A 15,527-nucleotide genomic window follows, 5' to 3' on the forward strand; every position below is an offset into this window, starting at 1 on the left:
AGTGAGGATAGTTGAATATTAACCCCCCAACCCCGGCCATCATGGGCCCTAACGCAGGCCGTGGCCTTTTAGACCACATGTAACCTTTTGGCTGACCTTCTCACTATGCTGAGTCTGTATAGCGTGCCATTACACAGCCATGGAGTCAGGATATTAATGTGGAATTACACAACGTCAGAAAGTGTTTGATTAAAGGAGAAATATTCAGCTTCATAATTTGATTTTGGGTTATTGCTTGAAATGGTTTACATGCTTAGAAAACACATCACTTTCCTCCTAGTGCCCATTGCTGCAGCTCCTCTTTTCAGCATCTGTCTGGTTTTAGCTTCTGTCACTTTAAGACCTTACTCCTGATGAAGCCCAGTCAGCTCTGATTGGCTAGCTGGACCACTCTGTTGTGATTGGGCAAGCGTTACCGACATGTGTACGAAACATTAGCCTCTGCTCTTTCTTCAGCTGGATTTGTTAGGGTAGTAGCAGGCTGGTCGTGCATTATGCAAACATGGGGAATCGTGACATCACGAAATCGGCCAGACAAGACGTTTCAGGAGCAGTGTTTTCTGTGGGGGGAGAGGAGGAAAGCTAAAATCTGAAAAAGAACAATATGTCTCCTTTAAAGCACAATAAACTCCTGCATTGCTGATTCTTAGTTTCTCGTTGCCGTAACCCTGCACTGTGATCTTCACTAAATGTTCCTCCCCTTCTCTGTCACTCCAGGACTACACCTTGACGATGTACTTCCAGCAAGCATGGCGGGACAAGCGTCTGTCCTACTCTGAGATCGCCTACAACCTGACTCTGGATAACAGAGTGGCGGATCAGCTGTGGGTCCCCGACACCTACTTCCTTAACGACAAGAAGTCCTTCGTCCACGGGGTCACGGTCAAGAACAGGATGATCCGTCTCCACCCTGACGGCACGGTGCTTTACGGACTCAGGTAAGACTTTAACATCTGCTCTTCCTGTGATGTCATAATTAATGAAATGGCATATTAAAGTAATGTGATTGCACTCGATGCATTATATTTGACCCAGGCTTTATTTTAAATGGAATTTAGAATAAGAACAATCAGGGCTCTTAGTTTTACTGACACAGTGTCCTTTAACGAAAAGATGATTGTGTTTTTCTGCACTTTGGTAGCTGCTGCATTGGAGGAGGAGCATTTAAGATCTGGGAACAAAACTGACATTGCTAAAATGATCCCAATGGGAAACGTGCAGTCAGGTTGACTTAAAAAAAAGCAGGTTTGCCAAGAAAAAATTAACAAGAGCAAGAAAATGAAGTTAAGTGTTGGCTTGAAAAAACTGACAACAGTTAGGAGACGGAATTTCAAGAAAGGACAATTATAGATAAAGGGTGCATCTAAAAATAAAGTAGTTTATATCAGGGTTTTACAACCAAAGGTTTTGGAAGGTAGAAGATTTATGAGATGATTGACAGGTTTAAAAGAAGAATAACAGGACAAGGCAGAGTTTCTTTGTTGAAGCACCTTTAAACAACAGGAAAATTTACATTGTAGATAAGAAAGGAATCATGACAAGATAAGGCACAAGGCTATATAATGCAACACACATAAATATAGGATTTAAAAAGAGTAAAAGCAAATCAAAATGTTATAATTGAATTAAAATGTTAAACAGGGGAATAAATTTACAATGCAGCTTAAGTGTAATGCAATATATACATAAATATATATATATACAGTCTAAAACATATCTTAAAATATAGAGGTGTCTCAAAGACTTTGCAGACACATCTCTGTGTTGCCTGATGACAACACAGAGATGTTTCCTCCTACAGTTTTAAAGGGGGCTCCCTCTGTCTAACCAACCAGAGAAGGCCAAAATCAGGGATGGCAGTTCACGGCTGTCACTCACGCTTGTATATCACTCTTCTAGCAGCGAGATTTCAAGCTAATATTAGCTGCTGGACGAAGGCTAGCGAGTTCCCGATCCCGGCGTTAGCTGACACAGCGTGCACGATGAGGATGCGGGTGGAGCTTTTGAGGCTTCATCCACAGTGATTAATTGTAGTTTTAAAATGCATCTCTTCATACATTCATGCCTGGCGTCCACACTCATACATACATAGTTTCCAAGCCCATCATGATGTCTCCTTCGCTGATTCGTCAAACCTGTGTGTTGGATGAAGAGGGATCTAGAGGCAGCCCTAGAACCTGCCGTGTTTCTACAGTAGCCCAGAGCACACAAATCCAAGTCTGGCTCAAGATAGAGGCCGTTTGTGTTTTATTGTTACTTGTCAATGTAGTTTATCCTACTAACGTGTAAAGGGAGGATTGAGGAGCTCACTCCTTTTGCTAGATGCCACTAAAATCTGCATACTTGTCCTTTAAAATGAAAATGTATTATTATGGATGTAGTCTGAGTTCCGTGCTTGTGTAAGTTCTCAGATCCAGGATGGGAGCACCAGTTAATGCTTGGTCTTGGATCTAGGATAGGAATGGATCTAGGCTATGAATGTATATGATAAATATTTCCAGAACTTAGCATCTTATGCTCATTATAGACAAATGGAACAAAAAATACCACCAGTCTTTGGTTCTAGCTGTGAAACAGACAAGACAGTCAGTTAATAGTCAGAAATCAGCATGGTATCTTTTTTGCCTTTCCGCAATGTTCCCATTTTCAGAAATGACTTTGGTGCATGCAACAAAGCCAGTTTTTCTTGAACAGCTGTATATAGGAGGTCTTTACCTTCATATTTAAGTCTTTCACGTCCCCTCATGACCATCAGTGTCGATAATTGATTGGCTGTGATCAATAATGGAGCAGGGTGGTACCAACAGCCAAGCTGAGTGTGATTCTGCAGGATGGTTCAGCCCGTCTACAAGACATCTCTTTGTGCAGTTGGACTGTGATGCCTCTGAGGAGACTGTCATCCATAATTGATATCTTATAATCAATAATGTAGCAGTTCAATACAAACACTGAAACTGTATTTGCACTGATGTGGCGTATTTGACTGCACAGGCTAGCACAGCCCGTCCATCACTGTACTGCTGCCTCCTCTGATCTGTCGCCTCCTCTTTGAGTGTGTGGGTGTGTGTCTGTTTCAGTGTGTATATGTGTGTGTGTGTGTGTGTGTGTGTGCATTCACACGCTAATGATCTCAGATTAGTGTCCGTATTTAAAAGATGAGATTATTGTTGCTAATTCAAGATGTTGCAGCATTCACTCATTTCTCTCTCTAGACTGAAATGTCCGTCTTGCGCAAAGACTGCTTAAAAAATTTAAGTATCTGCACTGCACCAGATTATTCATCACTACATTTTGTTTCAACACTTACAAAATGTCATTTATAATGCTCTGACTCAAGCCCAACACACACACACCCAAAAAGCAATGAGGGCTGTAGGAGGGTTGTTGTGAAATTTGAGGGTGTGCGTGCAGCAGAGAGATGTGGTTGTTACCTCCGATACGTTGTCCTTGTCTGTGCCGGTGCCTGCCGGCTCCTCCATTATTTGGTTCGTGGGTTTGGTCCAGGTTTTATTTGATGCTAGCAAGTCCAGACACAAGCTGCTGTCAGAGTCAGCCCGGCCAGATGCCTGTGCACTGTGAGCACGCTGACACATACGTGTAGAGACGGGCCGGCTGGTTGCAACAGCAGGACTTTAGTGGAAGTGGAGGAGATGGCTAAGTGAGAGGAGACACAGCGTCCTCAACAGGACAACAAGATGTGTGTGAACACACACATGTCCTTTCAGAGACCCATCCTGAGTGCCTGTTTGTTAGTTAGCGGGATTACACAAAAACTACAGCATGGATTTCCACAAAACTTGGGGGAAGAATGTGATATGGGTCAGGGAGGAACCAATTGAGTTTTGGTACAGATCCAGGAATTGTTTTTCACCTTCTTTAACATTGTGAAATATTTCAACATTTTCAGAGAATTATTAATGGATCCTAATGGGAATATTTTGCACGTTAAGGAGACTGATATTTATGAGTGTGTGAAATTTGGTGCAGATCCAAACAAAAATCCTGATTTTAATGTGGTTTCATGAGGTGACTGTTTGGTCTAAGTGAAGGTATGAGCTCTCTCTCTACCATTCTATTGTCTGATTTAGTGACATTCAATTATATATAAATTGTATAAAATGTTGCTTGAGCTGGAAGAGAGCTAATTACATTATTTGCATTTATTCTGTTTGTAGCCGAGTGGACAATCAAGATTTCTATTTTATCTTATTCTTGATCATATGTTTTACATGTTGGATCTGTACATGTAGCTGTTGAGTTTAAAGTACAATATTTTCCTCCGAAAAGTAGTGAAAGCATAAAAAAAAAAGTCTTCATTTTTCATGGAGACAAACATTAAAGCAGCACCACGCTAACTTTATGTCAGAGTTAGTTTACTGCTCATCCTAAAACAGTTTCAGTCATATAATTGTGTTCTGTGTCTGGAGGATCTTGACCTCCAAAAATGACCCTGATGACATCATAGTGACTGAGGGCGGGGTGGCTAAAGTCAGGATATGTTGGACTACACTTTGAATCGCAAACCAAGACACACTGTTCTCCCCAAACCAGACTAATGTCTTGCCTTTTAACGATATACAATCACTTTGAGCTCGATGTTTTTAATGACATGATAAAACAATTTTAGAATGAAGTCTTCTGCATTGTTTCACGGGTTGTTTGCCTTCTTTTGAACCTTAAATACTTGTGCATATGTGGAACCATAAGGTGAATTGTTGTCTCGCTAAATTGTTGCATAATAAGTGGTGAAAGTAAACATATTATTGGCCTCAGAGGTGAAAGTGGATTTGTACTGAACTAACTGAAAACAGCTAACACTGTACCCGGGGACCACCAATAGATAAGAGCGTTGTTTAGTTTGCAAGAGACGTGTGTGTGTTTGTGTGTCTGTGTAGGATCTGTGTCTGTGGGTGGGTGTTTGCAAGTGGGCGAGGGTTATTTTGGGGTGCACGTGGAGGAGGAAGGGTGAGGGTGTTGTTTACTCCTTATTCCCTGGATATTCAGTGCATCCCGGTCCTGCCAAAATCCACGGTCTTCAATTATCAGGAGGAGCAGAAAATTACAACAGTGCTCCCAACTGTCACTTTAGAGCTCGGTCTGACTCTCGGGGAGAGGCAGTCTGATCTAATTACCCAGCCCCTGAAAAGGCTCAGCCAATAACACACATACCACCCGGGCTGCAGTAACACACACACACACACGCTCACATACACACTCACACACAACAGGAAAACACACAAACCCCACTTAGCTTTTCATTTTATGCCGGAAGAAAGAGAGAGAGGCAGACATTCAGTGCATGACTCCTGATGCATGTCGCTCAAAATTCACAGAGAGGGACTGAGGGAAGAGGGAGAACCAGAAAGAAAAGAAAGAGACGTGAAGGTCAGACTTCATTCAAAATGGAGAAATTATTAGGATTCTCCCTTGTCCCTCCCCTCTCTCTCTCACTCTCTCTCTTCTGCCCCCTCCTCTCTCTTTGAGTATTGTGGCTCCTTTCGTGAGAGGACACATCCTTGTGCTTCGGAGACTGACGTCCTCCTTTGTCAGGGCGAGGAGTGTTCCACTATGCAAGCTCAATAGATGACATCGCATGGCCAGGAGGAGAAAGCTGCTGAGTGGAGGGAAAGAGGGATTTGAATAAGCCCCCTTATTTCTGTCAATACCATCAATACATGCTTTAGCTTCACCTACAATGTTATCCATCTTCCTGTCAAAGCCCCGATCAGGCAGGACGCTTTGTGTGTTGTAAGTTGTTTGAATGTGCACCTGCATGTTGGAATGAATAAACTTCTCTGATTTGGAGGCTACACAGGAGCCTCTTTGTTGAACCATTGCAGTCATTTAATTTTTTCAAATTTGGCAACAGTGCCTGAGCAGAGAGAGAGACAGTCCTACGTGCCATGTTTCCTCAGCTCAACACGGCCTCTCTATCCAAAATGGAGGGAGCTTCTCCATCTTAATTTAACTTCTAACTTCACGACAATGTCGAGGTGCTAATTTGTGAGTTTAATTAAAGGCTGCACAGGTTTTTAACCTGCTTGCAAAAAAACAAACATCGGGTCTCTGCAGAGAAGCTCCCTCGAAATGAGATTCTGTCTGGGAACTCGTGGTGGTTGTGTTCTGTCCGTAAACAAGGTCATTTGGAATAAAGGTGCACAGGCTGCCCTTAGGGGGGGTCCACACACACACACACACACACACACACACACACACACACACACACACACACACACACACACACACACACACACACACACACACACACAGCCTGACCTGAACTGTGAGGGAACACGCACGGGGAGATTGAGAGAAAAAAACACAAAACAGCCTCTTTTTTTAGAACTCTGTGTCCTATTAGCTCCGGCGCAGAGCAAATGTAGCGTGTTTGAATCTGCCTGATCTGCCAGAGCGTGGCCTCTCCTCCGGCAGGTTGGGATGAGAGAGAGGGACCTGTGCTTCATGATCACTGCTGCTAATGCTGCTGCTCCTGCTGCTGCTGCTGCTGCTGCTGCTGCTGCTGCTGCTGCTGTTGCTGCTGCTGCTGCTGCTGCTGCAGAGGTCCACGGCAGAATTTAGCTGCAGCGAAGATGACGATGAGGAGGAGGAGGAGGAGGAGGAGGAGGAGGAGAGGTGAAGACAGGGAGGGAATCATGCAGAAAATTCCTCACCCATCTCTCCTCCTTGCTCCTCACTAGCTGTTTATTTGTTGTTATGCGTGGGAATTGGACACATTAGGCAGGCCGGCGGATGCAGTGTAGCTGCTCTTGATCAGTGATGCGGAGTTTCAGACAAAAAAGCTCGGAGACTTCTGCTGACGATGTAGGTGGGCTATAAATAGGCTGTTATTTTTACCCCTGCCATTTTGGCCTCATTTCCACTTTTCCCCTGCGCTTCCTCTGCCACCTCCATGATTTAGTGGTGGTGATGACGGTGAGTGATGAGTGACTTTCTGGGCGAGTGCAACATCCCCAGTAAGTTGGGGCCACAGAAGAGGTAAACTAGGACAGAAATTAGACTCCTGTGTTAATCCCCCAGTGCACCATGGCCCTGCTAACTGGCTCTTACATAAGAGCCCGGAGAACAAGAAAAAGGAGAGGCAGAGAGACAGAGAGAGAGAGAAAAGAGACAGAGAGACAGAGAGAGAGAGAAAGAGAAGAGAGAGAGAGAGAGAGACTGTGCATCTCTACATCTACAAATGAAATCCCCAACTTGCCAGGCTGGGCCCAGGGGAACTGCAAGTCTTATGTAGAAGGATTTCAAATAAACTTTGCTCTCAATTATTAAAGACAAAGCACTCTTCAGGATGAGCTGAAGCTACGAGAGGAACGATATTGTGATTTAGTTCTTAATGCTCAATGAACAGTTTATTCTTATTTATAACTATACGTTTAGAAGGCGTTTGAATCATTTCTAAAATGCACACAGACCCAAAATATATATATATATATATATAATATCTTTGGACCCGCACAAACACACAGCAACACACACATCCGCACACACACACATATATATATTACAATATACAGTAGTCTTTACAGTGTTGGCGTGTCTTTCACTTTTCAAACAATGGCAGCAACCCCTTCAATATCCCATTATTATTTAACACAATGATTAGGTCATTGTGTTAAATAATAACATACAATATTGATGTTATACATATTTTTTTAAACAAGGATAAGGTACCTTGATTTGTAAAGTAGGCTATTTACTTTTCTAGAGTAACCAAAAACCGACAGTCGGGTTGTTCTATTTAAACGTTCGCATTTGATGTTTCCAGAAAATAGATTATATCATTGCATTAGTATTGTGTGAGTATTTCAAAAATATCACAGCACTGAAAGCCCAAACTGTTTCCATCCACACCAAGTTGTTTTTACTGAGTATCATCTTACAAAACAGAGATTTTCATAACAAAGACACAATTCTTTTAACAAGTTGATTTTAATTTTTTTTATTTGGTGTCATCAATTTACTACTACTTCCATTGGTTGGTCGAGGTCAGATTGCTCACAGACCAGTATCAGTGTCATGTATGAATGGATGTACCATTAAAGCAGTAAACTGATGAATTGATAGTAACCACCAATGACAAGACAAAACCCAAGGTCACGACAAATACTTCAACCTGGATTTTTTTTCCCACAGGCTGCTATTATTGTTAATGGTTGCATGATGCTATCATATTTTATATCAATCAGAGAGTGTGTGTGTGTGTGTGTGTGTGTGTGTGTGTGTGTGTGTGTGTGTGTGTGTGTGTGTGTGTGTGTGTGTGTGTGTGTGTGTGTGTGTGTGTGTGTGTGTGTGTGTGTGTGTGTGTGTGTGTAAGTGGGTTTGTCTTACCAGTCTTGGATGTTATAGATTTAGTCCCTGTCTCTCTCAGATGGCCTCGGGGGTTTGGCATGGCCGGGTGCCAGTCTGTCTCAGCTCTGGCCAACTTGTCGTGTGTGTAACACTCGGTGGCTCTTTAAACCCTGTTCTTACTCTATCTACTTATGAGTTGAAAATGTAACTATAAATATACATATTAAGTACTTATTATATGATATAGTCATTGTTTATTTATTTAATTTTCCATTTGGACTTAAAACCTGCTCTGGACTGTGGAAAAGACCTGGGATTAAAAGGCAGCAAATTAATAACCAAAGGCAGATTTCATATCGCAATTTAAGTGTTTTGATGGAGAAGAAAATATTTTGCTTGTAAAATACAAAAACAGCTGGCAGGTAAATTCATATTATTTTCTATTCTGTAACCCTTTATTTGAAACAGCTAATAAGTCTTGGTCAGTATGTCCTTTCTTCTTGTGAGCAGAGCACAATAGAAGCAAATATCAAACATTTAAACAACAGGGTAAAAGATGAAGTTAAAAGGGATAAAACTGTGAGGGGGGTTATCAAACCAGCAATAAACTGGTCTCTAAGGCTGAATGTGAGTGAAGAGGGACAAGTTTTCTTCTTTGCAGTTTTGTAGGCCAGTGCCAAGAGCTGGAGTGAGGGTACAGTCGAGAGGGGTTATGACATAAAAGAGGGGGGAATGTTAAGGAAAAGCAGGGATCAGCAGGACGTCTCTTTTGAGATCCTTAAAACAAGAAATACATTTTAAACGGGCCGAAGGAGCAAAGCTGCAGGTCCATCATTTTATTTACTTTTCTTAGCTCAAACTTCTACTCTGATATTTTTCTAAGATTTGAAAAATGTCATTTGATGAGATGAGGTTTTTCTATTTAACCCAGTTGGTTTTAGAGTTTCATGTTTTGGTCTTTAATATCCTGCTTTGATGTGTGTATTGCACTGTTTTGTGAAGGTCGAATAGAACGAACAGGGCAGTTCCTGGCGGCGTTTTTCCGGCTCTCTGATGATGAACCCTGTATTTTCTCATCCCCCTCTGCCTCTGTAGGATCACCACCACTGCAGCCTGCATGATGGACCTGCGTCGCTACCCTCTAGACGAGCAAAACTGCACCCTGGAGATCGAAAGCTGTAAGTACCGTTGTCCCTGACAACCAGCCCTCACGCCCACACATGAACGTAGAAAAATTAAACAGATCCCACATACACACGCAGCCCTGGAGTCTGGTCTGAAAACAGTCTGCTGGTCCAGTGGCGGCGAGGTAGAGGGAAGGTAGATAAGGCTGCATGTAAAATGCTGAGAAAGGCTGATGAGACATCAAGAGATACGCATCAAGAAGAGGAACATCACTAATGGCTCACTGACTGATAACATCCCGCCTAATTAATTCAACTCCAGCTGCAACAGCTTCCCAAGGCATGGAGGAGCCTGATTAGGTCCAGCGTTTCAGGGCTGTGCTGATTGTGGCTGTTGTGTGCCGCTTTCTCCCGAAACTGCCTCCATGTTTGTGCGCTACAAAGAGCTCATTTCACATGGAGTTTGTAATTGTACGTGATCCGGTGTTCTCGAGTCAAGGGAGGGAGGGAGCGTGGAGGAACATGAGAGAGAAAGATGAGGTCCTCTGCGTGTTTTATCTGGGTCCCCAGAGAAAAGGATTATGGGGCTGGGATGTGGTGTAGGGCTGAGTCTTTCCGGGTTTGATCACACTATTGCCAGCAGCGTTAAGCAGCACAAAAACAGTGCGGGTCAGAACCACCTCTCGCTACTCCTCTCTTCATTCCTCCTCCTGTTTCTTTGCACAGTCTCATCCTCTTCTGTTTTCCTCCAAGTCTTTTTTATCTCTCTCACCATCACTCATACTCTCTTTTTCTCTCCTCCTTCTCGCTCAGGCAGCACACACACACACACACAAACACACACTAGCACGCACACACACATGCACACAGCTCCAGTTTTGATCACCAAGCAGTATCTGCTCTCATATGGATTAACTGGCAACGGTTTTAACACTGGAATCACTGCATGCCAGAGCATGCTATTTTATTCAGACTAATGAGCCCAGAGAACTCTCACTTCCCTTAATAAACTTGATGCATTTTTAACAGACACAAGCCTTAAAACCCCAGATCCTCTGATACATCAGCAGCTCACTGCTGTGACTCAGGCCACTGGCCTCATATTGCTCAGGCTGAGCAATACCAGGGATCCATTGCACACATAGACATGCAAATACACACACACACCGATCAGGTAATTGGTCTTAATATATAGAACACAAATATATATTTACTCTCCTTTTTATAAAAAGGCTAAATCATTTCCTATAACACTTGGGCACTGAAGCTTTTAGCAACTTAAAGATGTAATGTGAAACCATTCTTAATTATATTGTCTAAAAACAACCAGATCAATGTTGTATATTTAGTTGAGTGTACTAACATGATCCAAAATGTTTCCAACAATGTTCAAACACAGAGAAATCCACAATTTTGTTCAAGGTAATGGGGGGTTTCATTTTGTCTCCTTTTAGTTCTGTCATATCTGCTTTACCTGTGGCTATGCCGTCTCTGCTGTAACATCCGGGGCTAGCCAGTTAGCCAGTCGTTTTTTATTGGCCATTAGTAACGGATCATGGTTATTCATTAGTGTTTCCTGCATAACGTGAATGAAACTTTTTCTAATAGTTTTCTAACAACAGTGGAGTTCCATCACACAGACAAACACTGTAAATGATTTCCAAATCATCACCAGTCTTACTCTTTTTATTTTTGCATTCTCCTGCTACACCAACCCTCAGTATCATTGGTGGGAGATGTATCTTACATTACCGGACCAACATCAGCAAAAGAAGCCCTGACAGCAGTGGTGGGTCTGGATTTTTCTAAATCAGGGGCCATCAAGGGGCCACAATTTATACATGGGGGCCAATTATGGTCCAACGTCCAACGTCCATGCACAATTCATGATTCAGCAAGGGACAAGTCATTCCATGTTTACTGTTATCTCTTTCACTTTGATTCCAAGACACACAGCACTGGAAATATTCTGAAAATTGCTCAAGCATATTGTGTTCTTCAAAAAAGCTTGTAAAAATAAAAATGTAATATTTATTGTAAGTATTGTTATTAAGTGACAAAAAAAGGACAGGGGCATTTCAGGGGCCCAATAAGGCTTCAGCTTGGGCCAGTCCCCCCTTGGCCGCAACCCGCCCCTGCTTTATGGGCCGTCTTTATTGTCGTGGTCCTTGTATCGTCCATGCAGGTTTATATGGAACAAACCAATTGTTGTTATCATTAGTAAAAACCTATGCTTTTCCTCCTGCGTCAAGTTGAAGTGTCTGCAAAGAAGTAACAGCCCATGGGTGAAGTTAGCCTCCCGTCCAAACAGTAAAAACCCAACATTAACACCGTGTACAGCTTCACTTTGAATGTCAACGCCACGGCAGCATGAATTTTGTGTCAATTTTTAAAAATCAAAGCCTCTGAATTTAATTATTTATCACATCTGAATAGGTTACTGTCTCTATTTGGAGTGTGAGGCAGACAATGTAGAACCCGGCGGAGGGAGATGGAACACTGGAGTCCCCTGACTGCAACTTTCCATCCATGGGCACGAAACCCATCATGCTCCAAATCTCTGCTGCTGGCAGTGGTGTGGAGCTTTAAAACAGCATGTGTTTGTCCCAATATAAACGTGCTTCAAGATGGAAGACTGACCTGATTTTGCAGACAGAGGGACGCAGCTGCTCTTAACATTTGTTCATCTTTTATATTCATTATAGTTACCTCTTTTTTTCTTGTACAGTGTGGAAGTTGAAATTCTGCTTCAGCATCCATAACATATATGACACACTATACATAATGTGAAAATATAACAGTCTCATACTTTACATTAGTACAAACTATTCCCCGAAAAGACACAAAGATACAAATATTCTATCCATTATCTATACCGCTTATCCTTTGAGGGGCCCGGGGGGGAGCTGGAGCCAATCCCAGCTGACATTGGGTGAGAGGCAGGGTACATCCTGGACATGTCGCCAGTGTAACCCCGAACAACCGTTCACACTCACATTAACACCTATGAACAATTTAGAGTCTCCAATTAACAAAATCCCTAATCTGAATGTCTTTGGACTGTGGGAGGAAGGTGGAGTACCCAAAGAAATCTCCCACAGACACAGGGAGAACATGCAAACTCCCCACATATTCTATATATTCTTCATTGTAATAAAAACAATCGGGCTTGGCATGTTGATCGTGTCCCCTCTCAGATCTGCTTTGTGTTGGGAAATGCTCCAAAGAAAAGGCCCATTTGTAGTGAATGGGCTAAAAACAACTGGCGTTGATATCTAACACTGCTGCACTACGTTATGATGTATTACAGACCATTAATGGTCCATGATAATGTTTCTCTAAGTGTCCTGGATATGGGTTCTCCTCTGCAGATGGCTACACCACAGATGATATTGAGTTTTATTGGCGCGGTGGAGACGGAGCGGTGTCCGGAGTCGACAGAATAGAGCTGCCTCAGTTTTCTATCGTCGACTATAAACTCATCTCAAAGAACGTGGTCTTCTCTACAGGTAAATAACAGTGATCTTCGTATCTTGTTCTTTTAGTTTGCATTAGCAGGTGTTCATGTTGCATTAATAACAGTTTATTTGAAAAGGGGACATTTATTTTAAACAATGCATATGACCTGCTCTTCTTTTTTACATTAAAATACATGCACGCAAAAAGATGTCAGTATTGGAGACGGATATGTCAGGCTCCCTCGTGTCAAGGAAAATATAGCTTTTAGTGGGTGTCATTGAGGAAAATCTATTTCTATCCCATTTTTCTATCTCCATGTGCCTCCTTCAGGTTCCTACCCCCGCCTGTCCCTCAGCTTCAAACTGAAGAGGAACATTGGTTACTTCATCCTGCAGACATACATGCCTTCCATCCTGATTACCATCCTCTCCTGGGTCTCCTTCTGGATCAACTACGATGCCTCAGCTGCCAGAGTGGCCCTGGGTAGGATTGCCTCGCCGCTGCTGAACAGTGACCCAGGGAAATAACCCAAAGCTAAATGATAACAGACCATAAAAAGAGCCGTTTAATGTTCACTGGGCCTTTCACATGTAAAGTGGCTTCACATCCACATGTTACTGTCTTGTCGTGTGCCTGGTCTCTATTTTGACTCTTTATCTTCCCAGCATTTACAATTTTTCTCATTAGCTCTGAGCACGTGAATGATAGCAGTGTGTGATAGGCTGTCTGGCTAAATGTCTGTTGTTCAGAGATGACTATATGCATGACTCATGCAGAGCGGGAACCGCTGCAGCTCGACCTTGAAGCGTGCTGTCTTTCTCTCTGGCTGTCTGTCTATCGGAGGCTCTCATTGGCCGGAGAACCTAGCTTATCAGAGCTACATCCGAGTAAATTACAGCCAGATGAAAAGTGGCAACATTTGCTTCAATGCACCTAACACATTAGAGTCAATGCTTTTGCACCAATGTCAAACTACCACTGATACTAAAATGAAATGCCACAAAGCTCCCTTTAACTTGGTTATGACAGCGCAGAGCACCAAAGGAAATGGCTCTGAGCTTTATGTGTGTCGTTGTTGTCACACACCATTTGTTTTGTGAAGTGGGACACATGCGGGTTGGAGCCCCAGACGGTGCATTCGCAGGATAACGTGATTTAAAGATATGCCCTCTCTCAGCGTCCGGACAACGTGCAGCCAGTGAGAGACGAGGCTCCATGCTACAGTGACACTGCTGGCTGCTGGGTTATTTATAATACGTGTGAATCTGACCAAATGCAGATTGTGCATGCAGATGACTAATGTATCAAACACAATGTGTGCATGTCAAAAAAAAAAAACAGGTGAATCGTGCTGTGACTAATAGCAGATGTTAACAGTGACACTGTGCTTTTTCATATCGCCTACAGTTTGTTCTGTGTCCATTTGGATTCAGGATCAGATACAAACCTTACTCATGGAGCAAACATAAACACACACACACACACACACACAGTTTCAGTCTCAGGAGGCGTCGAGTGTTCTTTTTATCCATATGGGTTCACAGTCTTTGTTGTTGGCTAACATCTGCTGTATATGTCAAGGGTATTAGACAATATTTTTCCACTAAAATTGACATGATTCATCCTCAGGGGGACATGAATGTTTGTACTAACACTCAACAAGCAATTGATGACAAAAGCAATTGCTCACTAAAAAACCTTTCTCCAACCAAATGTGACGTCAGTTGATCACCAAGTTCATTTGGATCCATCCTTTCGGGAGCATGAATGTCTGAACATGAATTTCATCAACATCCATAAAAAGCCATACTGCCAGTATAACTAGAATGCAATATAAGCTTTTCACAGGCGTACTTTATTTTTTAACGTACAGGTGATGTTAAAAATGCACAAGGTCTAAAAATGTGACTTTCTCTCTGAACATGTGACTCTGCTGACCTCCAGGGATCACCACGGTGCTGACCATGACCACCATCAACACCCACTTGCGAGAGACGCTTCCAAAGATCCCCTACGTGAAGGCTATTGACATGTACCTGATGGGCTGCTTTGTGTTTGTCTTCCTGGCCCTGCTGGAGTACGCTTTCGTCAACTACATCTTCTTCGGCCAGGGCCCCCAGCGGCAGAAGAAGGCGGCTGAGAAAGCGGCCACAGCCAATAACGAGAAGCTGAGACCCGACCCCAACAAGGTACATGTGCAGGGGAACTTCCTCTAGAGGTATCTGTGCTGTGTCAGTAAATGTGTCTGTTTGTTTTCTGTGGCAGGAAATAACTTCTTCTCCTCTCAAGGTCAATGTGATGCTGTGATCAATGCTTGATTACCTTTATCAGCACTCTTTACTCCTGCTCTAGCTCTCCGTTTCTCACTGGTTTAGCCTTTTGTATCAACTTTATTACTCCGACTACGATCTGAAAGAGTGAATGCAGAAGCAATGACTGGCTTTTACTTTATCTCCATATTTCTGTGTCTCTCAAAGGGCAAGGCGCCTGGGAAAAATCTCTGGCTGCGGTGCCACAGCCTTCCCTTTAAATCTGACTCAGCTGCTAAAGTTGCAGGAACAACAGCAACATAAAAATAAAACACCCTTTTCTTCTAAGTGTGGCAAGTTACGATTTCCCCAAAGTAACAGTGCTGAT

At 42.8% G+C, this 15,527-nt stretch overlaps 1 protein-coding gene across 2 annotated transcripts in view; it reads left to right on the forward strand.

Annotated features, from left to right (window-relative positions):
* Nucleotides 1-15,527, forward strand: part of gabrb2a (gamma-aminobutyric acid type A receptor subunit beta2a) — a 32,165-nt gene that overhangs the window by 13,299 nt on the left and 3,339 nt on the right. For both annotated transcript variants that reach the window (XM_034598867.1, XM_034598866.1), the window contains exons 4-8: nucleotides 718-938; nucleotides 9,403-9,485; nucleotides 12,803-12,940; nucleotides 13,221-13,373; nucleotides 14,835-15,079. In XM_034598867.1, coding sequence (XP_034454758.1) covers nucleotides 718-938; nucleotides 9,403-9,485; nucleotides 12,803-12,940; nucleotides 13,221-13,373; nucleotides 14,835-15,079 — 840 coding nt within the window. The remainder of the gene's footprint in view (nucleotides 1-717; nucleotides 939-9,402; nucleotides 9,486-12,802; nucleotides 12,941-13,220; nucleotides 13,374-14,834; nucleotides 15,080-15,527) is intronic.

The sequence above is a fragment of the Hippoglossus hippoglossus genome, chromosome 10, assembly GCF_009819705.1.
Source record: "Hippoglossus hippoglossus isolate fHipHip1 chromosome 10, fHipHip1.pri, whole genome shotgun sequence".
Classification (NCBI taxonomy): Eukaryota; Metazoa; Chordata; class Actinopteri; order Pleuronectiformes; family Pleuronectidae; genus Hippoglossus; species Hippoglossus hippoglossus.